Here is a 24,977-nt window from a genome sequence, read left to right on the forward strand (position 1 = left end):
TGTAGATTTCAAACTGGTACATGGTTAGTTTTGAGTCTCCCTGTCCCCCTCCCCCTCTGCTAGTCTGAGGAGTCTGATTAAATTAGAGTGTTCCAAAAACTTTAGTCTGGAAACAGTAACCATCTCCCTGCAGTTTTTAGAGATTAAGAGGATACCTTGTTACTAATCTAGACCTACTATATTTCTGCAAGTGTATGAGGGAAAAATAGAACAAGCCCAAACCCAAATGGATATTAAATCAAAGAGAATAAAACTGATAAAACCGCTGTAATTGTTAGTTGAGATTTTCTTTTCACACTCTGCTTCTTTCCAAGAGAACTTTGAAAGTTTGTTTTTTTGTTTAACCTATAAAAAAAGATTAACACAAATGTAATTGAAAGGAAGAAAGAAATCAAAGAGAAGGACAGATACAAATATCTTACTATGAGGCGAGTATCACTATGAGTGATTGCTGTAGTTAGGCTATCAGTTTGGTTATGAGCTTCCTGGCAGCCTAGTAGAAAGTGGAGTTATTATGAATAACAAAGTTTTTGTATCAGAAAAGAGAATGTGTATCGTCTCTTACAAGGAGATGGAGTTAATGCTGAGTGGTGTACTAGCAGTGTCTTTTTAACATTTTTTTAACAGAAGCAGAAATCACATAGTTGTTTTGAGATAGTTATCAAAATGAAATAGGGCTTTAAACATTGAAACACATCTTAATCAAGCAGATCCTTCAAATAGTGAAGCTGTGTGAACGTCCACAGAGGCTAAATGCTACCCAAACATAGAGGAGCCTCACATGCCTCAGGACTGACTGGATTTTGAATCCCTTAAACTGGTATTTGAGTACTCATAACACTAATAAAGTTCTTGTTAAAAATACAGATTGTTGAGCTCTATTCCTGGAATTTCTGATTTAGTCAGTTTGAGATGAGATCCAAGAATCTCTATTTTTAACAGGTACCTAATATGATTCTAATGCAACTAGTCTGAGTAGCATTTTGAAAATCAGTGTCTTGGGCTGTCTTTTTTCATATCTTTCATGTTAGTCAAATTTTTCTTAGGAATCAGATAGAATAGTGTAATAATATACAATCTGAAGGCAGCCTACAGGGCAGGTATTTTATAATGCTGATTAGGGGAGAACTATACAGGATCACACAAATAGTAGGATTTTTTATTCTATATATGCAAATTATAGAGCCAGACTGGTATGCTAGGCTAGACAAAAGGCCAGCCCCCCCATACGTTTCCCCTGCTTGAGACCAGATATTCCCCAAGAAAGAGTTTTGAGTTTGCTCCAGTGCTTGGATTACTGATGAATTCAAACATCAGGTTAGGACAAATCAGACATAGTTTTGTGTTTGAAAATCCTTAGAGAAAGTATTACCTATGGCACACAAATAGCTATCCAAAAAGCCTTAATGATGACCCTTTGCAGGTCTCCAGATATGTCTGCCAGGATAAGTGAGCTGCTAGACGTTCCCCAGACAATTGAACACATTGACCTGTTATATGGTGCTATTTAATATCGATCAGATGAATGTCAGAGAATGTCTGACGGAGACAGTGGTTTTTGTTTCATCGAGGTTAATGATGAGTCATTCATCCAAACAGCTGGCGGCTCCCAGGAATCCCTGTCTCCTAAGACCACTGCTGTTTAATGAACACCAAGCCATCTCATCAGCATTTAGGAAGCCTAAACTACTGAGTTGTTATTTCTTATTAATTAAAGGCCACTGATTTCAGCCTCTGTTGGTTACTTAGTAACAATTCAAAGCATATCTCGATGTAAATGTTCATTAAATATACTATTGGTTTTGTAACAAAAAGATAAAGTGGATATTCTCCCTTTTCCAAATCTATTTCCCTTACTTGCCAAATTGATTTGAGCATGTCAGATCTTGCTAGCTGCTCCAGATGCTTATATAAATTTTGATCTTTTATAAGAAAATAGCCTGATTTTCCTTTTTCATGAATTTGTATCAGATAAAATAATGTCACTTCCATTATACATCACCAGGATATGGAAGGCTGCTTTTGTCTTGCTTTAATTTCTAGGTAGCATGTTCGAGGAGATTGGTTTACCTTCTAGAAATTAACATTGCTTTCCTACTTATCTTGGCAGTGGCATTATTCTGCCCTTAACTAAGTACATTTACAAGCGTTGGTAATCCATATATGCCTTTAGCTGAGGATTTTTTTTAAAAAGTTTGACATAAAATGGACCCCTTGTCTTAAAAAAGAATAAACTAAGACCTTTAAACTGCCTTTCTCTTTCAACCTTACTTTAACACACCAGACTTGATGATGAGTGTCTTTAGTAATTTTGATATAATTCTTACTGTTTTTTACTGGAAGTTTTGTAAATTTGGTGGTTTTGGAAGAAAGTGCATTTAGTCAAAAGAATGATTGCTGTAGTAGATGAACAGTTCAAACATTATAAGAAGTATGTGAAAAAAAGCAAATTGAGGCTTTCCGTATTTTCAAAACTTTTAGTTAAACTTGCTTTACTGTAAGCATACAGTTTTCTATCGTTGGGTCTATCACATTATTTTTTGTGCACTGAGTAGATTGATTAGTAGTGTTCCTATATTAAGTATAATTTGTAAGGAGATTTACCCAGATAGGTGTCCATATATAAATTAAGATATAGATTGACAAGTACCTGTCTAAGTTTAAGGAGTGGCATATCTAATTGAAGTATTGTGGGACTGATTTTAGTGATCAAATAAAGGTGAGATATGTTTGGCAAGGAATCTTGAAGAAGGTGAATTTTGGCAGAGTTTTAAAAGAAAGAGAAAGGACAAATTTGGATTCGGAAAATATAAATGTCATTCGCATTGAATAAACTGACAGATGGCTAAGGGCATAAGGGATATTAAACATTCTCTGCTAGGATAGTGAGGAATTAGCTCTCTTTCTTTGTTGGGTGTGCTTCAGCCCAGAATGGTTTCTAGCTTAGAATCAGAGAAATGTGGAAGATCGTTGACTACATCCTGCATGTCAACCTTATGAAATGAAGTCCTGAGAAGTGAGATGACTTCTCCAGGGCCAAACAATTGTCAGTGGTGCAGGTGGAGCCAAAATGCACACATTTCCAGTATAGGACTTCTTACATATTAAACGACACTGTCATATCACCCCATAGGCATTAGATCTCTTTATCCTGAATATTTTAGTCATACAGAAAAGATAGAAGTGTCTAACATGTAGGACTTTAGGTTGTATAACTTTGATTATCCATTCATTGTTTTTTTCTATTAGCAGCAATTTCTTCTTGATCAGAAAGCTTAGCAATCATTTAAGATAAATTTGTCCCTGTATATTTTGTTTTCATTGATTCTTCACAGCCCTAGGTCTGTCTTTTTAGTGCATATTTTTAAATTGACTAATCAGTTTCGGACTGTTATGTTGGTGTGTTGTCTTAAATTGTGATAGAACTGGCCTTAAAAATGTGTAGTATAACTGTCCTTTCATGAGTTAATCGTTAACATGGGTTTGGGAATAGGACACATCTAGAAGGAAAGACAGTTCTAGAAACCTCATTTTCTTTTCTCTTTATTCAACAGCAAATATTTATTTTATACTTGCTGTATATTAAATACAGTCTAGGCACTAGGCCTGTAAGGCTGCATGTGTACAGTCACTGAATTCCAGAATATTATAGTCTAGTATGAAGCAGAGATGAGTAAACAAGCAGTTATTAGAAACTCAAGCAAACTATTTTATTTCAAGATGGTGATGTCTGATTTGAGGTCTGATTATTGAATGAAAACCCCTTTGTATGTTTTTATTTTCAGAGTACGTTAGTTACATATGTTTGAAGTGTTATTAATCTTGGAATATTAGTGTGCTCACATATCAATTATCTGGTAATGTTATCTCATCTGGCTAGATTGACTATTTTCATGGGATGTGAGGTCAATATGGAGTTATTCCGTAATGTTTTAAGTGCATGTTCCAAGCTACATTATTATTACAATGGAGGAGCAGAAGCACAGTTTTATTTTTTTTTTGACAGAGTGAAACTTACTTAATGGGGAACACTTTAAAAGGCCAGAATTTTATATGTATTTTCTCCTGTGGATTTTCCAAAATGATTCAGTGTCTGTTCACTGTTACTATTCCACAGGATTCATTCCATAGGGATTAAGTAAGGCATAGTGGATGTAATATTTAAATGTATTCTTTATGTAAGTTTTTCACTGATATATAAAACAATAGTCAAAAAAATTTAAATGGAAAATATAAATATGTTAAGTGGAAAAGTAGGCAGTGTTATTTCTTTCTAAAATTTATGGTAGTATTATATACATGTAGAATATTAGAATGCCTATATTTAAAATATATATGCACCTACCTAGTTAACACTAATTAGTTTCAAGAATCTGGGACTATTTATTGGTGATTGTAAGACATATGCGCTTTTGTTTTCATTTTGATTTAATAATATTCTTAGTCTGTACTTTCAACAGAAAAATGATTCTTTGTAAATTGAGAACAGCATTTATAATGTGTTACATTTCATAGATTGTGTGTTTATCATGTACTATGGAAACTATCATTTCTCTGGCTATCACATATTAATGTACATAGTCCAATGAACTTAAATTTTCTAGGTAACCTACATGACTAGTTATTATTGACTGTTTTGCCTTGAAAATCTCTTTGATTGATTTCATGAAGAAAGCTACATAAAAATTATGTTTACCATTTATCTTTAACAATTGTAATTCAAAATCATGCATTTTCAGAATTTTCTTAAATCTGTTTTCACCAAGTGCTTCTAGAGAGAAAAATAGAAGAATTATAGTCAATATCAAGTTTCAAAATAATAATAGAAGAGGCATTATCTGTCTTCATGTATAGGAAAACATTTTTCTCTTTAAAAGATATCTAAAAGTTCTATCATCTCACAAGGTAACTAACACTATAGAAAAATGGCCTCACATTTCTATTTAAAGGAAACCAGCTTCTACTGTCTGGAACCATTCCCACTGCTATCCTAATTGCTATCCTAATTACTTCACATCACAACATGTGCGCTCAGTGCCTACTCTCTATAGACAGTTGGTGGAAGAGTAAAAGCTCATGAACACATAATCCAGAGCTTAAGGTGTATACACATGATTTTACAAAAGCTAAGGTTTTTTTTTTTCTGATAAAACTAATCCATGTCTTTATTTACAGAACAATACCAATACATATATATATAAAGTACAAATTTCGAGTCCCACCAGAACAAATCATTTTGGCCTAACGTCATGATTTTTTGTGTGTTTGTGTATGTTTGTGTTTGTCTTATTTCTATGCCTGTATAAATGTGTTTGTGTGTGTGTGTGTGTGCACGTGTGTGTGTGTGTGTGTGTGTGTATATATATATATATATATATATCTGCAAATGTAATCAAGTTATACAATTTGTTCAGGAATTTCTTATGTAATTTATTATGGACATGTTCCCATGTTGTTCTAGTAATCTTTTGCTGCATAACCAACTCAAGATGTAGTTGTTTAAAACAGCAGTATCTTCAGTCTTTGGCAGGGATCACTAGGGACAGAGCAGCTCTGCTCCACTTTTGTATCATCTGGGATGATTCAAAGTCTGGGAGCTGGAACCATGAAAAGACCTCTTCACTCATGTATCTGACAAATGATGCTGGCTGTGGGCTTAGACCTTAGCTTAGCCTATCAATTGGAATGCCTCCACTTGGGCTCTCTATGTGGCCGGGGTTTCTATTTTAAGACAATTCTCCATGAATATTTCATGGTTCTACATGATCCAGGCACTCTGAACAAAGGCATTTACAAGAACGTTTTTATAAGGAGACATTCCAGGATAGTAAAGCTTAGAGACATCTCCCTTCCTGGAGACAGTCCAGGGTAGTAAAGATAAAAACCTGTCCTCCTCCCCAGATTTGCTTGCATTCCAGAATGAGGATAATGTTTCTCTTTCTCCTGAAGGGAGGACTGGCACATCATCAACAGCCCTATAGAAGATCAAAGATTTTCTAATTTGGGGGTTTCTGTTTTATAATGCACCCCATTGCATGTGCAGGTACCATCTGGTCATCATGTTGCCCTGCAAGGACCTGGGCTTAGAAAACTCATGCAAGATGTTGTTGTTCTTGCTGTGAGTAATAAACTGTATTTATCTGTGACTCAGAGGCCTCATGTTTCCTGTGTGTATGTATGTGTGTGTGTGTTTGTATGTGAGTGTATCAAGCAATATTCATAATATTAATATGGATGTATATGGCTGTATATGTGTATACATCTATCCATCCATCCATCCACCCATCCATCCATCCTCCTATCCATCCATCCATCCTGTGGCCGTCTAATTGTTCACTTGGAAGAAAGATAAAGTCTCAGACCCTTAACAGTTTCTGACACAATGGTTTCCTCAACAAATGGTGGCTGTATTCCAAAGGCAAGTCTTTTGTGAAAGGGTCAGAGCAAAGTGGAGACTGTATCACCTTTTATATTACAGCCTCAGCAGTCATGCAGTGTCGATTTTGCTGGATTTCATTGGTTGATCACTCACAAAGGCCTGCCCATGTTCAAGGGTAGGGATGTAGACTCCAGCTCTTAGAAGAGAAATAGAATGACTCTGGAATAAAATGTGAAACCAGAAATATTGCTAGACCACTATTAGAAAATTCAGTCTGTCACATATATCAATACAAATAAATGTATCTTATTTTTAATTTCTGTATCAATTCCTATTGATGGACATTTAGAATTTCTGCATTGCTTTTAGCTTAGAATTTTTCAGATAACAATGTGTAAGGTAAAGACTTTCATGTCATAATTTTATGAGTGAGTTCAATCCTGGAGGGTAAGTGGCGTTCTTGCCTTATTTCCCTTCTCCTTTGGGAAAATGGCCTCACATTTAGGAAAAGGAAAATGAGGTAAGGATGGCAGGAAAGCAAAAATGAGAATGATTTACTGAGCTGACCACTGCTCAGTGTCAAGCATGATAGATTGCTCAGTCTTTCAGAATCATATCCTCAAAGACAACATAAACAATGTCTCAGGACAAGGAAGGAAGGGAGAGTAATTTATCTGCTGTCTCCTGTCTCCCATTGGCCAAAGTTTGCTTATGGGGCATTAATTCGTCTGTGCATCGTGCACCTGCTTGAATGGTACAACTTCTACATTAGACTTAGTAAATACGAATTGGCTTACAAGAGGTGTCTAGTGTGTTTGTATATCCTGAGTTTTTGTGCAAAGATGATCTGTTTTTATAAATCTTTGTGTACCTGTGAACTTACACCACTAAGTTTTAGAATTGAAGTCTCAGAATTTTTGAATATATACATTTAAAATTTTGTCCATTAACAAATATTACTAATTGTCCTCCATAAAATTTATATACATTTATACTCTTGCAAGTGATCAGAAAGAATTTAACCTCATACATTAGACTTAATCAATGTCCTAATTACTGCCAATCTAATCAACATAAGTCTTTTTGTTTTCCTAGTTTGTTTCTTTGAGTTTTTTTGTGATGCTGAACAAATTTTTACATGGTTATTAATCTTTTCTTTTCTTTAGCAAATTGTTTTTTCATGTCTTTGTTAGCTTTTTAATTGAGGCATATTTTCTTTTTCTTATTGATATTCTAACTTGCTATCTAGATTATGAATAGCAAGTCTGTCTACATTTATAAATATATATTCCAGTTTTAATCTTTTATATTACTGTTGTTTGTCATGTCTTCTGTCAAACAGCACATAAAAATATATCAGTCTTTTGCTTTATAGTTCCTAACTTTTGAGTATCTTTTTTATTTTTATTTTTTACTAAGAAGTTTGATTTTATACCATATTTCCTAATTTGTTATAGCATTAGTGTTACAGCACAGGTGAGCCCTAAAATTGGGGCTTAGCCCAGGAGGGTTCTTGGCTTGAGGGTGAGCCAGTGGTGTTAGATAGTAGTCTTTAATTGAATGATATCATTCCTTGCATTGCAGGGCTAACTCATAGGCAGTGCTGCCAGAGTCAATGTATGGGCTCTTGGCAACTTAGATTTACATAGGCAAACCCACTTTCAATTATATGTAAATCAAGGGGCAGGTTAATGCAAATTGAGAGGCAGGTCATTTCAAACTTTTGAAGAAAGGGGCAGTAACTTCCAGGTCTTTGTCATGGAGAAAGGTGGTAACTTCTGGGCCATTATCATGGCATCTAAACTGTCATGGCATTGGTGGGAGTGTCTTATGCCAATGAGCAATGAAGGCAGCTAGGGATCGCTGGTTCCTACTGAGATTTTTTGCTTTATTTTGTATGGACCAGATCCTGCTTTGATAGCAGAAAACAAGTCCTACCAGTCTCCTACCCCAGTTGCTGATATATATCTCTTTTTCTTATTTGTTTTCTGATTATGCATTATATTTTCTGACTTTAGTAGTTTTCCCATTGATTCTCTTTGAATTTCTAGGTAGATAGATACATCATTTTAAAATTTCATTATCTTCTACATACTTTCCCTATGTGCATCTTGAATTTTTCTTTATAAGAAAATATTTTTCTAAATATTATATTATGAACATTCTCTAAGACCGTTTGAAACCTATTCTAGTTGCTGAACTATTTTCTGCTTATGTGGCATAATCTAATTTGGTTTAGATTTTTAAAATTTATAAATAATTCTGTGAGAATTATCTTAATAAATGAATCTTTTCTACCTTGCTGGTAACTACCATGAAGCAGATTTCTAGAGGTAGAATTAGTGGGTTAAAAGTAGGAACATCTTCAGGGCTGTTGTCATATTGTCAAATTGCTTTCCAGAAAATGTTTACTGCAGCAAAATCCCAACAGCAAGGTAAGGGAGCGTCTATTTCACTTTTACCTTTTTAGCACTGATTTCTATTACTTATTCTAATTTTTATTAATTTGATAAGTGATAAACATCATTATTGTAATTTACATTTTGCTTTGATTACAAGGACAATTAACATTTTATTGTATATTCATTAGTGATTTGTGTATTTCGTCTGTGAATTTTTCTTTCATGAACTTAGTCTTTTTTAATTGAAATTTTTCAAAATGATTTATATAATATTAAGGGATTATGACTGATATTTGGGGCAAATATTTTTCCTATATTGTAATATGACTTTTGATTTCATAGACATGTATTGTTTTAAAATTACAGACACATCTCTTGATTATTTTATGTTTTATGATTTCTGTTCATTTCTTTAAGTTACCCTTTATCAGAAAATCAGATAAATATGTACACTGAGGTTTTTTACAATTAGTAAACTATTTTTTTAGAGCATTTTTAGGCACACAGCAAAATTGAGCAGAAAGTACAGAGAGTTCTCATATATCCTCTCTCCTCACAAACACATACCCCAGCTTCTCCCACTGTTTACATCCTGTACCAGAATAGTGCATTTGTTACACTGATGAGCATACATTGGTACATCATTATTAAAGCCCATAGTTCACATAGAGTTCATTCTTGGTTGTGTACCTTCTATGGGTTTCACAAATGCATATGACATATATCCCTCATTGTAGTATCATACAGAATAGTTTCACTGCCCTCAAAATCCCCTGTGTTCTGACTTTTTATCCTTTCCTCCCAACTACTGGCAACCACTGATCTTTTTACTGTCACAATAGGGTTTTTTTTTGGTGGTGTTTTTCTTCCTCAGAATGTCATATATTTGAAATCATGTAGTATGTAGCCTCTTCAGATTTGCTTCTTTCACTTAGTAATTTGCATATAAGTTTCCTACATGTCTTTTGAAAGTTTGATACTTTGTTCCTTTTTAGCAGTGAATAATATTCCATTGTCTGGGTATACCACAGTTTACTTATTCATTTACCTAGTGAAAGACATCTTGATTGCTTCCAAGTTTTGGAAGTTATGAATAAAGCTACTGTAAATGTTCATGTGCAGATTTTTGTGTGCACATAAGTTTTCAGTTTATTTAGGTACATATCAAAAAGTATGACTGCTAGATCCTATGTTAAGAGTATATTTAGTTTGTAAGAAACTGCCACACTGTATTCTAAAGTGACTATCATTTAACATTCCCATCAGCAAACAGTGAGACTTATTGTTGCTCCACACCCTCATCAGAATTTGTAGTTGTCAGCATTTCGGATTTTGGCCCTCCTAATAGGTGTGTGGTGGTATCTCGTTGTTTTAATTTGAAATTCCCTAACGCTTTATTATGTTGAACATCTTTTCATGTGCTTGCTTACCATCTGTATTTTTTCTTTGGTGAGTTGTCTGTTCAGGCTTTTTGCTTATTCTTAAAGGTGACTTATATTCTTATTGTTAAGTTTTAATTGGTCTTTGTATATTCTAGATAATAGTCCTCTATCAGACATTTCTTTTACAAATACTTTCTCAAAGTCCTTGGCTTATTGTCTGATTTTCTTGGCATTATCTTTCACAGAACACAAGTTTTAAATTTTAATGAAGCCAGCCTATCAATTAATTATTTCATGGGTTGTGCCTTTGATGTTGTATCTAAAAGATCATCACCATACCCAAGGTCATTTATTTTTTTCCACGTTATCATCTAGGGGTTTTATAACTTCATATTTTACATTTAGGCCTATGATTGATTTTGAGTCAATTTTTGTAAAGGACATAAAGTCTGTGTCTAGATTTATTATGGTGGTTGTTATTATTATTTTGCAAGAGGATGTCCTGTTGTTCCAGCACTATTTTTTGAAAACTCTATCCTTTCTCCATTGACTTACCTTCATTCCTTTGTCAAAAATCAGTTGACTGTATCTGTGTGGCCCTATTTCTGGGCTCACTAGTTTGTTCTGTTGATCTCTTTGTCTATTCTTTCACTAATAACATACTGTTTTGATTACTGTAGCTTTAAAGTCAGCTAATGTCAGTCCTCTGATGTTCTTCTCCTTCAATATTGAGTGGCTATTCCAGGTTTTTTCCTTCTCCAGATACACTTTAGAGTCAGTTTGTTAATATCTACAAAACAACTTGCTTTTGATTGGGATTACGTTGAACCTACAGCTCAAGTTAGGATCAGTAATTAGCTAGACAAAGTGATGCTATTTTACTTTTCACTTTATATTTTCTGTATTATCTGACTTTTTCAAATGAGCATGTGTTAAATCGATTATAATCAGGCTAAAAGAAATGTATTTAAGATAAAACGTGTTTTATGGTAGTACAAAAGTACAAGCAGAAAATCAGGTGCTTTCCTGTATTACACTACTTTTTTTTCCTTATCCATGTTGTACATCTTAAAAAGCTTTTCAACAAACCTTTTCAATGTATTATGGTCTAAGAACTCCTAAACCTTATTGAAACAGTCCTATAACTTTAATTTATTAGACTATGTCTAGCTTGATTTTTTTAATCAGCATGATTTAACAAACATTGCTTGAATATTTGACATACAACATTTTTTGTGCCCATGTTGTTAGAGATAGACAAATGTAGTATTTGCAAATGTAACATAACAAAATATTTCTTGAACTGTGATATTGATGAAAGGTTGAATAAAAAGGACATCTGGAAAACACTGAAGGAAACCTTAGTTCTAGACAGTAGTTTGAGGAGACCTTTGACTCCAGTAATAGCAATGATAGGATAGAGGACAAGATAGATGTCAAAGATCAACAGGGCTTGGTGACAGAAGGATTTTAATTAGATTTGCTTATTTAAGATGGTAATTGAGGAAGTTGAGTCAATGACAGAAATAGAGTAATGCCAAACACAAGAATTTGAATAACAGCTAATATATTATGAATGTCTATGTCCTTATTTATTTTCAAGTGAAAAAAGGAAATCCAGGTAAAATTTTCCCATGACCAGTTGGAAGCATTCAAGGTTGAATTAGAAATCAAGGTTTGAGTTACGTGCAGTGACTTGCACCTATAATATCAGCACTTTGGAAGGCTGAAGCAGGTGGATCATCTGAGGTCAGGAGTTCAAGACCAGCCTGATCAACAAGGTAAAACCCCTTCTCTACTAAAAATACAAAAATTAACCAGGCGTGGTGGCAGGCGCCAGTAGTCCCAGCTACTTGGGAGGCTAAGACAGGAGAATTGCTTGAACCCGGGAGGCGGAGTTTGCAGTGAGCCAAGATTGCGCCACTGCACTCCAGCCTGGGCAACGAAGCGAGACTCTGTCTTAAAAAAAAAAAAGAAAAGAAAAAAATCAGGGTTTGAGAGAGGCTGTGAAGCAAGGTAGGCAGGATCCTGACCTTAGCTAAAGAAACTTGGTGTTCTTGGAAGTAACTACCCATGTTACCTTGGCCAAGGCACTTCGCTGTTCAGGTTCTCCGTTTTCTTGTGGTTTAAATGATCAGAATGAAAGACTGTATATTTTCTAACATTACTAGTAGATTGTTAACAGCTGAAGCCTGTGATAACAACTCACCTGATTGTGATGATAATTAGAAGAGGGCTTACCCAGAGCAATGTGTGTCTCACTTCCTTTGGGCTGCTATAACAAAATACCATAAACTAGGAAACTTAGAATCAACAGAAACTTATTTCTCCACAGTTCTGCAGGCTGGGAAGTACAAGATTAGTGGCTGGCCGATTCAGTGTCTGCTGAGGGTCTCTTTCCTGATTTATAGTTGGCACCTTTTCTCTGTCCTCACATGGTGGGGAAAGGGCAAGGAAATTCTCTCTGGCACCTCTTTTATAAGGGCACTAGTCTCATTCATGAGGTCTCCACTCTCATGACCTAATTACCTCCTAAATACCTCATCTCCTGATATAATCATATTGGTGCTTAAGCTTCATCATATTTAATTTTGGGGGAACAAAAACACTTAGACCACAGCAATGTGGAATCATGAAGTTAAGGGAGAAGACAGTTTGTGATGAAGTGTTAGACAGTCTGATCAAGCACTGCAAAGAACTCAAGGAAAATTAAAGAGTACCTATGATCTAAGAAAAATCAGTTGGAAATAAGTTTAGTAAAGTGGTGTGGATGAATGCCCAGGGAGAAACAAGTGTAAATATAGCTGATAAAAATACAAAAATTTGATAAAGATAAAAGTTTATTTTATCCCAGGCCCTTAAGTCATTAACAGTCAGGAGATTATAGGGCAGGAGTTCTTAATCTGGCTGCAGAGAGGACTCAGCTGGGAGCTTTTTAAAAATACAGATGAGCAGGCTCTATCCTGCTCCCTTTGTCAGAATCTGGGATGTGGAGAATGGAGCTGATACTTTTCAAAAGCTCTCTCAGACAGGAACAAAAATAAATTAACATATATTTTCACTCATCAATTACTATCTTTATAAATAAACATTAACCTAATATTAATTCAACATGCACTGTCTGCTAAGCACTGTACTAGATGCTGAGGGAGACGGGTATACACATAAATACGGAACACAGTGAATGAAGGGGAAAGGGGAAAGGAAAGGTGAGAGGGAAAGCTCTGAGCATGTTCTTGCAAGGAAGAGCTGCTTTTTTGGATTTTAGGTTGAAATATTGGAGTTATGACACAAGCTACTTTTTAAATCTTTCTCAGCTGATGAGAGTTTGGAAATAAAAGAGCCATCCAATTTCCTAGATAAAATGAGGAAGTAGGAAACTTTTTGCCTGGGGGTCTCCCTTCAATCCTCTTCATTGCACTTTGACTCCACAGACTTCTCCGTTGTCCTTGGTGTACATGTAATGGAACCCTGTGACCAGTAAATTTCCTGGCCATAGGTAGTTGTGGGAGAAGCAGAGATGGAAATGTGGAGTTGGGAGAGAAACGGTCCATCCTTGCCATTTCCATACTCTCTTTTAGGTTGTAGCTTTACCGTGTCTCCTTCTGGACTACTATAGAAGTTTCTTAACTGTCTTCCCTGCCACTAAGTGCTTTATCTCCCACTCTGTCTTCTGCATAGGACTAGATGTATCTTTCTCAACTACATCATCATCTGGCTTGAATACATCTGAAAGCTCCCCTATTATTGATTAACCATAGGATGAAGGGCAAATACCTTAGCATATAAAATACCCACATGCATTTGTCACAAGCTTACCCTTCTCTGTGTCCTTTTTTTCTGGGTGCAAAACTGCTAAACTTTTTTTGGTTTCCATTTCATACTGAACTCTTTTATGACTCCATTAATTTGCAATTGTTGCTATCTGAAACATTTTCTCTCTTACGTCCTTACTAGATCTAATTTCAACATTTATCTCTTTTATGAAGTTTTCTCCTAGTCTCCCTTAGCATTTTATACATGCCTCTAAATACAAATTTACCTCTGATAAACTATATTTATTTAATAATTTGTTACATTTCTTGAAAGAAAACTCTGAGCTTTATTGATCTTTGCATTTCTCTCCTCCTCAGTGGAACTGGCAAACAATAGATGTTGAAAAATGTTTCTCCAATGAATACACTAACCAGAGCACACTGGGAATCCAGAGGCTTCTCTTTTACAACACTGTTGGCTCAGCAGTGACAGTGATCTTTTAAAAATGCAAATCCTGTCATGTCACTCTTCTGCTCAAATCCATCCAAAGGCTCCAGACTTCACTTAGATCCTAAGTCTTAGCACGAAACCCAGTCAACAGTCTGCAGGACCCAGCCCCTTCCTCCTATCCCAAGCATCTCTCCTGCCCTTTCACTCATGTACCCTGCCTTAGCCACCCTGGCCACCCTCTCTGCCTCCCATCCCGACACATGGACCACTTCCTTAGTCCAGAATAATCTTCCCTTGGCACTGGTTAGCCAAGGGAAGTTCCTTCCTCAGCCTTCAGGTCTCAGCTTGGATATGACTTCCTCAGGAAGGCCCTTACCCACATCACATTTTCCTACTATCATGTCACATTGATGGCTTTATATTTTTGTGGTGTTTATTACAATGTGTAATTTACATTTATCTATGTTATATCTGTTTAATGTCCATCCTGTTCACTGAGTTTTATTCTCCATTATAGCAACGACCTTGTATATTTTGTTCTAAGATGAATCTTCAGCATGGTGCCTGAGAAATATTTACCCAATAATATAACTGAATGAGTGACAACTTTATCCAAATACCTTTGGATATTTTTCTCTTCCTGTCTACTTCCTTTATTTTTAACTCCAATGCCCCGTGTTTGTCTAGTAAATATACTACTTTGTTGACTGACTGGCCCCCTCCATACCCATACTATCATCACCATCAAACCACAATAGTTTTATGCAAATGTCTAAATCTCAAATAAGTAATAAATTGGAGTATTTAGTTTGTTTCTTCGTCTTTTTTTGCCAACAAAGTTGAAATTAAGCTTCTATTTGTATATCATTTTTTTTATTTCTTCAAGATAATTGGCATTGGGCAGTTATTAAAGCATCTTCTTAAACATTTACTATAAGGCTTGCAATAAATTCAATACCATTAAAAGTTCATGTTCGCTGTCTTCTTTGTCTTTTTTGTTGTTATTGTTACTCCTCATAAAGATTGAGTTTTAGAATTACCAGCACAAAGCTATACAGACTATCTTGAGTAATCCAATAATAACCATGCATTTTATCTCAGATTTTTAAAATCTGATTCAATATAGCTAATTTAGTTTTTCTAGGCTCTGGTTTTAAATCTAATTAAGACATCTTAAATTGCCCAGTTTCCATTCGGGTAGCCTGCTTTGCCCATAATTTTCAGATTTCAAGACTTCTCTAATGAATTTCTTCCATTGCTTTCCTGCAATTAAGCTTCTCTTCGATTAAGCTCTGTCAGGCTTAGTCATAAGGCAGATTGCTAACCAATCAGTCTTATTAATTAAGAACAAAAAAAAGATTCCTAAGAAAATTCCTTTGTATACAAGGTAATTTAGGGGAACAGCCTATCCTTTTGCAAATGCCATCATATCCTTTCTCAGCACAGCAGGTAATAGGTATTTTGGAAACTGATTAACTTTCCCTTCTTCTTTACCTATTTTGTCTTCCTGACCTCTCACAATCTCCCCTCCTTCTGCCTCCCCAGAAGGTTAAAAACACAATAAGCAGCCACATACAACAATAGCGCCTGAGGTTTGAGGAAGATGGCATTTGGTTTGCCCTTTGGCAAAGAGCAAAGTAGCACTTGCCAGCCCCAGGCCTTCAGAGTTGAATATATCACTTCCAGGGTGCAATCTGCCTCTGTTGTCCTGTGGCCTGTGGACCTGAACTCAAGCCTCTGTTTCAAAGGCATTATGTTACAGCACACCATCTGGTCAGCTGGCCTAGCATCCAAAGAGATTTGGAATCACAGTGCAGAGGAGCTAATTATGTTCAGTGAGTGTTTCATGATTTGCTATTTCAGACAAATAAACAAAAATAAATTATTGAAAGATTTTCTTTCTGTTCTCCCTGTTCAGCAGATTCAAAAGTGGAGAGGAAAAAAAATCCCCAAATAGGAAATTTTTGGAGAAGCTATTGAGTCCATTTTGAATAACTGAACTGCATATGTTCTAAATTGTAATCCTTTTGGGCTTGAGATTGATAAGAATATTTAATGTGTTTCTGCCCCATTTTACAGTGGACAATTTTCATGCTAAGTGCTTTAATGTATGTCTGTACTGCTAATGTATCACTTGAGGCTGTACAGTTCAAAGCTTTGAGTGTACTTTATAAATTTGAGATTTATTGACCCAGTGTTTATATTAACTTAGACATATTTATATTTGTATCTTTTGAAACTCATGCCATTGGGACAGGGTGAAATATTTGAATTTTACATCAATTCTTAGACAATTTGATAATGTACTCATTGATCTTCACAGTTACTTCTGCAAATGTCTAAGCACTTTTTGTTTGCCAAGTCCAGATACAGTAGGTCTTATCTGAAAATTAATTTTCCTCTATAAAGTCCCAGTTCTTTAAAAAAAAAGTCTTCAAGCAATAGTATTTCAATATTTGTTAATTTTATAATATATATATTGAAGTCATATAAAATTTGATCTGAAATGCAGTGTGAATGACATATCTATTATGATAAAAGAAAGCGAGGAAGCTGTGAAGCAAGCATGAACATATTCATTTGGGAATATTTGTTAAACTCTAATTAAACTAAATGATTCTAGATTAGCCTTATTAGTTATCTAAAAATAAGTATCTATAGAGAAATGATTCTACTTTGTCATCTATCATTACTTTTCATGCATAGATTTTTCATTAAATATTTTAAAGACAAGAATCATGTCCTTTTTTTGGTCTCATCTGTTGTTTATATCCATCTCATATAGTATCCTTTTAAAAACAGAACCTTTACTTTAAAATGTTTAATTGACATGAATGTATTAAATGTTTTGAAGTAAAGGTTCTGTTTTTAAAAGGATACTATGTGAGATGATAGATATGTTAAATTGCTTACCTATAGTAATAATTTCACTATGGTTGTATATATCAAAACATAATATTGTACACCTTAAATTTATACAATAAAAAAAGGAAAAAAGAAAACTGTGTATTATACATTTGTTAATTCATCTGATATACCAGTAGGGCTTGAAAATCTAAATTTAGCTGTTCATGTGAAACTTGAAAAGTGCTTTTTCAAGTTTATTGAATGGACCCTTGAATTAAATAAACACCATTAACCAGTATCCTTTTATGAAAGCCTAGTGCCTTCTCACTATTAGAACCCAGCCCATGGTTTGTTATATTACTACCAAAATTAAGTTTATGCCTACCAAATTGCCAAAATATATAAAAACAGTTCCATTAAGAACAGAAAGCTTAAAATAGTCTATGAAATAACATTTTTGTACTTAAGAGTTTTACGTAGAAGTTAAAGAAACAAATACTATATAGAAAAGAGATGAAAATTTTTCATAAAATGAGTATGTATATGACACAATCATTAGGAGCAAGGGCATGTAATTTTTAATTGCCCTTTCAAATATATTACATATTCACAAATTATACGAAGGTAGATATTCTAAAATCTTGTTAAAATGTTTCTAAATACACTTTCATTCTATCATATGTAAATAAATTGTTTCAAGTCAGCATGTAGAAAACAAGTTATTCCATGTAATTTTCTACTTTTTTCTACCCCACCCTCTGCATTTACGTGACAGTACTATCACCTTCTCAATTTTAGCTAAGCAGACATTAACCAATAATATCAGTTCGACCACATTTATTTCCTTTTCCAGATTGTAAACTGTTTGAAAGCGGAATCAATTTCTAATTTATTTATTTATTTTTGTATGTTATAGAGCCTTAATAGGTTATATGTGTATAAGCGTGTGGGTCAGGATTCCAGAAGGAAATTGATGGCGCATTCAATTTGATGGAATTGTAGATGGGAAACTATTTACAAAGGTATGAAAAAAGGATAACAGAAAACAAGGATGGTGAAGCAGTCTTGGGCTAGCAATAGTAGGAGCTATTACCACTCCTATGTCTGAGGGTGAAAGTGGGGATATACTACCAGGACCTACAAAGAGCTTCAGTTGAGGTTGTAGCTGTAGGAGGGAACTTCTGGCAGGAGCTGTGACCTTTCAAGGAACCTGGACTGCTGCCAAACCGTAGCCCAACAGAAAGGGAATCTCATTCTCTATGTTCTGCCATTTTCTTCTCATTGGCCTTCTGCTGGCTAATTCCAAACAAAAGCCAGACACTAGAGAAGTCTGTCAGTGTAGCCCATCAAAGCCTCTTCCAGGAGCACTGAGAAGGAAGGAGAAACAGTAGATAGAACCATGGGAGGGAGGGATGTGTGCAAGCAGAGTATATTAGCTTAGTTGATGATATATGAATGCAACAATGATAAAGTCTTTAAATGTTCTAATTTACTAAAATACATCTGCCTAATATAAGCAGATATTAATTATTTAATTGATTAATATGAATAGATAGATATCATATTTTATATATATCTGTTATCTATTCATAACAGGTATAGTTTGGTAGATATATCTGCTTAATATAGGAACACATACATAGCCCTCATTATCCATTCTTGTGTTTAATATTAATTAAAATATATGTGAACACATTTAAGCATTTATGTGCTTAAATAAACTTCATTTCACTCTCTCAAATCAATAATCTGGAATATTCGTTTATGTATTTGAGTGCTTGGGGTAAAGGTATAGCTGTAGGAGGAGGCAGTTGTTAAGGACTACATACTCAACATTCTCTTGTAAGGACCTCTTTTGTCATAAAGATGATTTCTAATATATCTATACCTAGGTCAAGAAAGAATGGCATTTGTATTAACCTAAGTGGAAAATGAATTAGTCTTTTAGCACAGCCTGAATTAGCCTAATAGACTTTTTTTTTTATTTATCCAAGGAGTGTTTACAAATCCTAGTGAATATCATTTGTTCATTTGATGTTTCTAGTGTTCATTGATATATTCATAATATATATTTGGCATAATTTTGCTAATAGCTAATTGAATTAGTTTTTTTAAAGATATTCCAAGGTCTGTCCTTCATATAACAATAGAAAATTTTCACTGTGAATCATCATCTAATTTTTTCTTAAGTCTGTATTTTCATATATTAAGATGGTTCAAATGAAGGAATTTAAGGTTCAAACAATAGCATGGAAATTTGTTGTTAAACTAACGTATCCCTGATCTCTGGAGCATTAAGTATGCTGTTATTATCATATTAATAAGAACATCTACTAGATCTAAAGTGTTGAATATTCATGGAAAATAAAATCAGTAGATCTTAAAACATTTAATGCTACATTAAGATCAACAGCTGAATGGCAGTCAGAGATCATCCTTATGATATATTTTTCCTGACTCAAATAAATTAACTATTCCATGTATATATTAGAACATATAACTGGACTCAGTAAATAAAGTCTTAGGACTGTTTATTAATCTATTTTCTGTTGCTTATAGCAGAATACCTGTGAAACTGGGTAATTAATTTTTTAAAAGGGAATTTATTTATTATAGTTATGAAGGCTGAGAAGGCCAAGGTTGAGGTGTCACATCTGGTGAGGGCCTTCTTGCTGGTCATATGGCATGGGAGTTGAGCATGCTCATGTCCTTATTCAGGTCTTTCTTTATCTTATAAAACCACCAGTTCCACTCCTATAATATGCCATTAATCCAGTAACCATGAATGGAGGAGTCCAACACATGAAATTTGGGGAACACATTCAAACCATAGCAACCTATTAAACTGGAAACCCCAAATAAGAGTATACACATCACAAGAAACACAAAGGACAAACCATTGAAAATGAGATGCATAAATAAAATACAATAAAGAATCTACTTTTATTTATGTTCATAAAGCATTAAGTCAAAATATTGCTTAATAGTAGAACATGTATATTATTTATAAGTAAATGTATATTTATATGGTGTGCATGCTAAAAAATTCTTCAGGAATATAGGATCAAAGGCCCAGATAACTACTGACTGAATATGATTATTTAGGAAGCTAAAAACTAGTCTATTATAAGTTCTAACTACCATTTCTACCTATGATGTTAAATACATGTCTTAACCCAAGGCCTTTGCTGGAACAACAGTGAGATTTAATTATTCCAGCAATTCATTCAACCAAAACAAATTGAGTGCCCTAGTCTAGGCCCAGAAAGAGTATGTTCTTACATAGTCTTTGGTTTCTCGATAGAGCCATCCCCAACATATAAATTGCAATTTACAGGTAGAAATTAAAAGCTCAATTGCCAGACCTTCTGGGCATTTTCATGTCTAAATGATACTGGGATTCCCGGTTAAGAAGGAAAGCACCTGTTGGTCTCCACTGTCATTCAGAAATACACTTTCAGTAAACATTACCCTTCCCACCTTCCTCCCAACCCCCATTCATCTTAAATTTTCATGAACTAAAAATCGATTCCTTCTCAAATAGTTTGAGGCCCCTGTATAGTTGACATCAACCTATCTTTTTCATTAAGCTATTTTTTTAAAAATATAATGGTGGGCAACAATAGTAATTCATTTTTTCTGTACCAAATAAAACCCTACAGAAGTAAATAAATAAAATTTAATAATAACTTCATCTTCCCTTCTTCAGCCTCATGTCTTTGTGTAACAAGTGTTAAAATCATCTGCAGCATAGTAGTCCTTCTTTATTTTCATATAAAGATAGACACATACATAGATTTTTGCATATTCCCCACCCTTAACCTCTTTCTTGCTCTTTCTCCCTTTCTTTCTCTCTGTCTCTCTGCCTTTTGTTTCTTTCTCCTCTTTTCTCTCTCTTTCCTCCCCACCTCCTTCCCTCCCTTCTTTATTCTTTCTCCCTCCCTTTCTTCTCTCCTAAAGTGGAACACTATACACATATTCTGTAACTTGCTTCTTTTTATACAGTGTATTATAGACATTGCCCTGATATCAATACCTGTAGATCTAATTCATTCTTTTTAATAGCTGTATAATATTCCATAATATGAATGTATCATGTTTTATTTAATCATTATTGGTGAGCAGGTTGTTTTTAGTTTTGTGCCATTACTAACAGCAATAAACAACCTTGTACATAAATCCTTAGGTATTCTGCCTGTAATTTTTATGAAAAATCCCTAAACCTGAGATTACTGATTCAAAAGGTGTCTTCACCTTTTAATAGTAATGGACCTTGCCATACTACTTTTCAGAAAGTTTGTGGCAATTCACATGGCCATCAGCAGTGAAGCAGAATTTCTCTGCACCCTGGGGATCCTTATTAGTTCTGGATTCATCAGTCTTTAAAATGGTTTTCCAATTCAATTGGCAAAAATATAAGAGAATTTCATTAATGCTTTACGTTTCATTATACCACATCAGCCACCTAAAGCACAAGGGCAAACAACCAAAAGCCTAGGGCCACACAGGTTTCTAAGGGGATTTTTTCATAACTTATGATGCATGAGAGAATTTTGCCATGTATGTTTATGAGGTGTATAATCCGTTTTCACAATGCTGATAAAGACATACCCAAGACTGGCAATTTACAAAAGAAAGAGGTTTATTGGGCTTTCAGTTCCATGTGGCTGGGGAGGCCTCACAATCATGATGGAAGGTGAAAGGCACGTCTCACATGGCAGCAGGCAAGACAAGAGAGCCTGTGCAGAGAAACTCCCCTTTTTAAAACCATCAGGTTTGAGAGACTTACTCACTATCACAAGAACAGCACAGGAAAGACCTGCCCCCATCATTCAGTTACCTCCTGCTGGATCTCTTCCTCAACACATGGAAATTCAAGATGAGATTTGTGTGGGGACACAGCCAAATCGTATCATGAGCCCCCCCCCCCCCACACCAAATTTATGACAATACTTGTAAATTCAGGTTTTACTCTCAGAGAAATTCTGGAATACAACCAGCTGGAATGTAGGAATTGAGTGAGTTGATAGAACAGTGGGAATACAGGAACCAATATTAACCTAACCTTATCATTTCTGAATTGCCCTTACAGAGATTTCATTCCACCAGGTCACATGTTTACAAAGAACTCAGCTCCCCTCCACTCCTAATTTATGCAATACTGACTGAGATTTGTTATCTTATTAACTCACTACAGGATCTGTCATTCATTAATATATGTCATTTGTAGGTGCTTATAGCTACAAATGACAGTGAACAATTGGGTGTTGCCCTGGGTCTAAATGTAATTACAATGTTCATTTCAGCATATGCCATGCTCTGCAAAGCCAGTGACCCATTAGGAGAAATGGGTCAAAAGTTTTCTGCCCTCAAAAAATGTGAGGCATGTGAAGAAAGATTTGTTGAATGAGAAGAACAAGAGAAAACAAACAATGAGAATAACAGAATTATTAAAAGAGTTCTAATCTTCTGTTATTTAGCATTTATTGAATACAGTGTCATATATGCAAAGATCATAGCTCGCATTTCTACCCAGTGAATTCACAGAGAAAGAAAAAGAGATTTAGGAGGAGAAAAAAAATGCTACGGAGTTTGACACAAAGCTACCTCTGGGAACAAAGGCAAGTATTTTAGCTTGGAGAAATGATTTGAAATTTACAACCAAACGCTTTAATTGTCCTGGCTTTGCTACTTCTGGTTGTTTTCTCTGGTTCATAGTTGTCCTTGGTCCTAGGGCTCTCAGGATGTTTGGGGAGAGCAGGTTGATGAGCCAGAGACCTTCTTGGCAGCTTTCCAAGAGTCTTTGATAATCTGAGAGACCTGAGGACAAAAATTTCAGTCTATAAAAAGCTCTGCCATGCCACATGTTAAGTACGTGGATCAGACCTTTGGCCTCAGATAATAAACACCTTTATTCTTTAGCATATGATGATAGTTACAGTCATACTACCCTCTCTCCCAGCATGTTCTCTCCTATTGTTCCCCGAAATAAGCTCCTGGGCAAAATCTCTTTTGACCCGTTTGCAGCAAAGTCTTTATTTTGTTCTTACGGTTGTTCAGTGAGGCAAACATTTTTCCTGCTCTGAGCACTAAAGGTGATTTAGCTACCTGTTTTACATACTTATTCCTGCCTGAGGTGCTCTGGTGGTGAGATTCTGAGGCTAGGTGGCACAGGTGACAAGTCTTTCCCTGGGGGAAAAAAATTTTCATGTGAATGCTTCCACCTGGCACCTGCCCTGGCTGAAGGCTCTCAGTGTTTACCTGACATCCATTCCTCTGAGGGTGATTGGTTACATGGCAGGCAAGTGGGCCCTGGCAGGTAGGAAAAAGCACCTATATCATGAACACCAGGTTGTGCTTTACTCCACCAAGGCCAGGGTGTTTGAGAAAATCACTACTGCCAACTGTAATCTGTTCTTCCAATTCTTTCAGTTAAATTTGTCTTAATCCCTACAATTCTCTTTGTAGAAAAGACAGCTCCCAATCTTAGCCTACTTTCATACTTTGCACTGTCACATGCTATAGTCTTCTCTTCTTCAAACTGTTTGGAACTCAATAGTTAAGTTTTTGATTATATGATAAATACTGAACTCCAAAAGCTGTGAACTCAAAAATTGAATTCTTTGTTCTAAGATGGTATAATGGTGAGATATATATATATATATGTACACACACACATATACTTAGAAGGAGGGAGCACAAAGCTGTCTTCCTTCCAGGGGTTGTCTCCTATTTCTTCTGGTACCAGTCTCCCTGATGAATTGCTAGAATACTGATTAGCAACTTTCTTCAGGATTGAGTTGAGCTAATGTGTATATGTTACATATACACATTATATATATATATCCTGAAGAAAGTTGCATATATATATATAATATAAACACACACACACACATATATATGTACATATGATTAAGCCACTCTTAACTTGGTATTAATATGATCAATAAGGCCTGATTTATGTCTAGTGACCATTTCTTACATGACAGACTGCTGTGCTAGTATGGGAAAGTGCTAGTCTAAACTGAATGTGCTCCAGCAGTAACTACAGTGAATTTCTGTGGAAGTCCCAGTTTTAAAACTACATTTAAGATTTATTATTCATAAAGAATATTTGAAGAAGCTTTAAAAATAAATTACAATAAAAAAGTAGAGACTTCTAAATAAACTTAGAACAACCAATGAAATTATAAGGAGAAAGACTCTAGAAGCAACTTCAAATGAATTTATTAATGTAGATGAGCACTAAACTTGTTCTCAAGTTATTGGCGTCTGAAGCAAAAAAAGAAAGTAACTTAGTTGATCTAGTTCTCATTGTTTACCTGAAGAGAACTTTCATATTCATCTCAGAGGCCTTCATGAATCAGGCTGGTAAGTAAATGAGAGAATTGACTGGGCATGAACCAAAGAGAATGGTACAGCTTATGTTTGCCCCATTCAAAGGAATTTGAGCTAAAGCTAAGCAGAAACAAAAATCTTTTTCACTAACTAAATAAAACCAAAGGGCTGAGATGTGCTTAGACAGCCGAGTTAGCATTGAAATACAGCGGAAATTTATCCTGAATTTGTCATTTTAGGCCTTCTGTAACATGAAATGTAATGTTTAATATGCAAGTTATTTTATTTAAAAAAGCACATATATGGTCATTGCTTTAAATGGTCTTCTAATATTGAACTTCTGAAAAAGCTGGAAGATTAAATTTATTGTTTTGCCTCAGTGAATGTACTATGAAATCTCTAAAAATCAGCCATCCCCTCAGA

At 35.0% G+C, this 24,977-nt stretch overlaps 1 protein-coding gene across 3 annotated transcripts in view; it reads left to right on the forward strand.

The window, feature by feature from the left end:
* The window catches only part of IMMP2L (inner mitochondrial membrane peptidase subunit 2), an 869,510-nt gene that overhangs the window by 690,629 nt on the left and 153,904 nt on the right, over nucleotides 1–24,977 (forward strand). Inside the window, exon 7 of one of the 3 annotated variants that reach the window (XM_050782656.1) lies at nucleotides 8,781–8,814. The exons of the other annotated variants lie outside the window; for them this stretch is intronic. Coding sequence (XP_050638613.1) covers nucleotides 8,781–8,814 — 34 coding nt within the window. The remainder of the gene's footprint in view (nucleotides 1–8,780; nucleotides 8,815–24,977) is intronic. 3 annotated transcript variants of the gene reach the window in all.

The sequence above is a fragment of the Macaca thibetana genome, chromosome 3 (genome assembly GCF_024542745.1).
Source record: "Macaca thibetana thibetana isolate TM-01 chromosome 3, ASM2454274v1, whole genome shotgun sequence".
Taxonomy (NCBI): Eukaryota; Metazoa; Chordata; class Mammalia; order Primates; family Cercopithecidae; genus Macaca; species Macaca thibetana.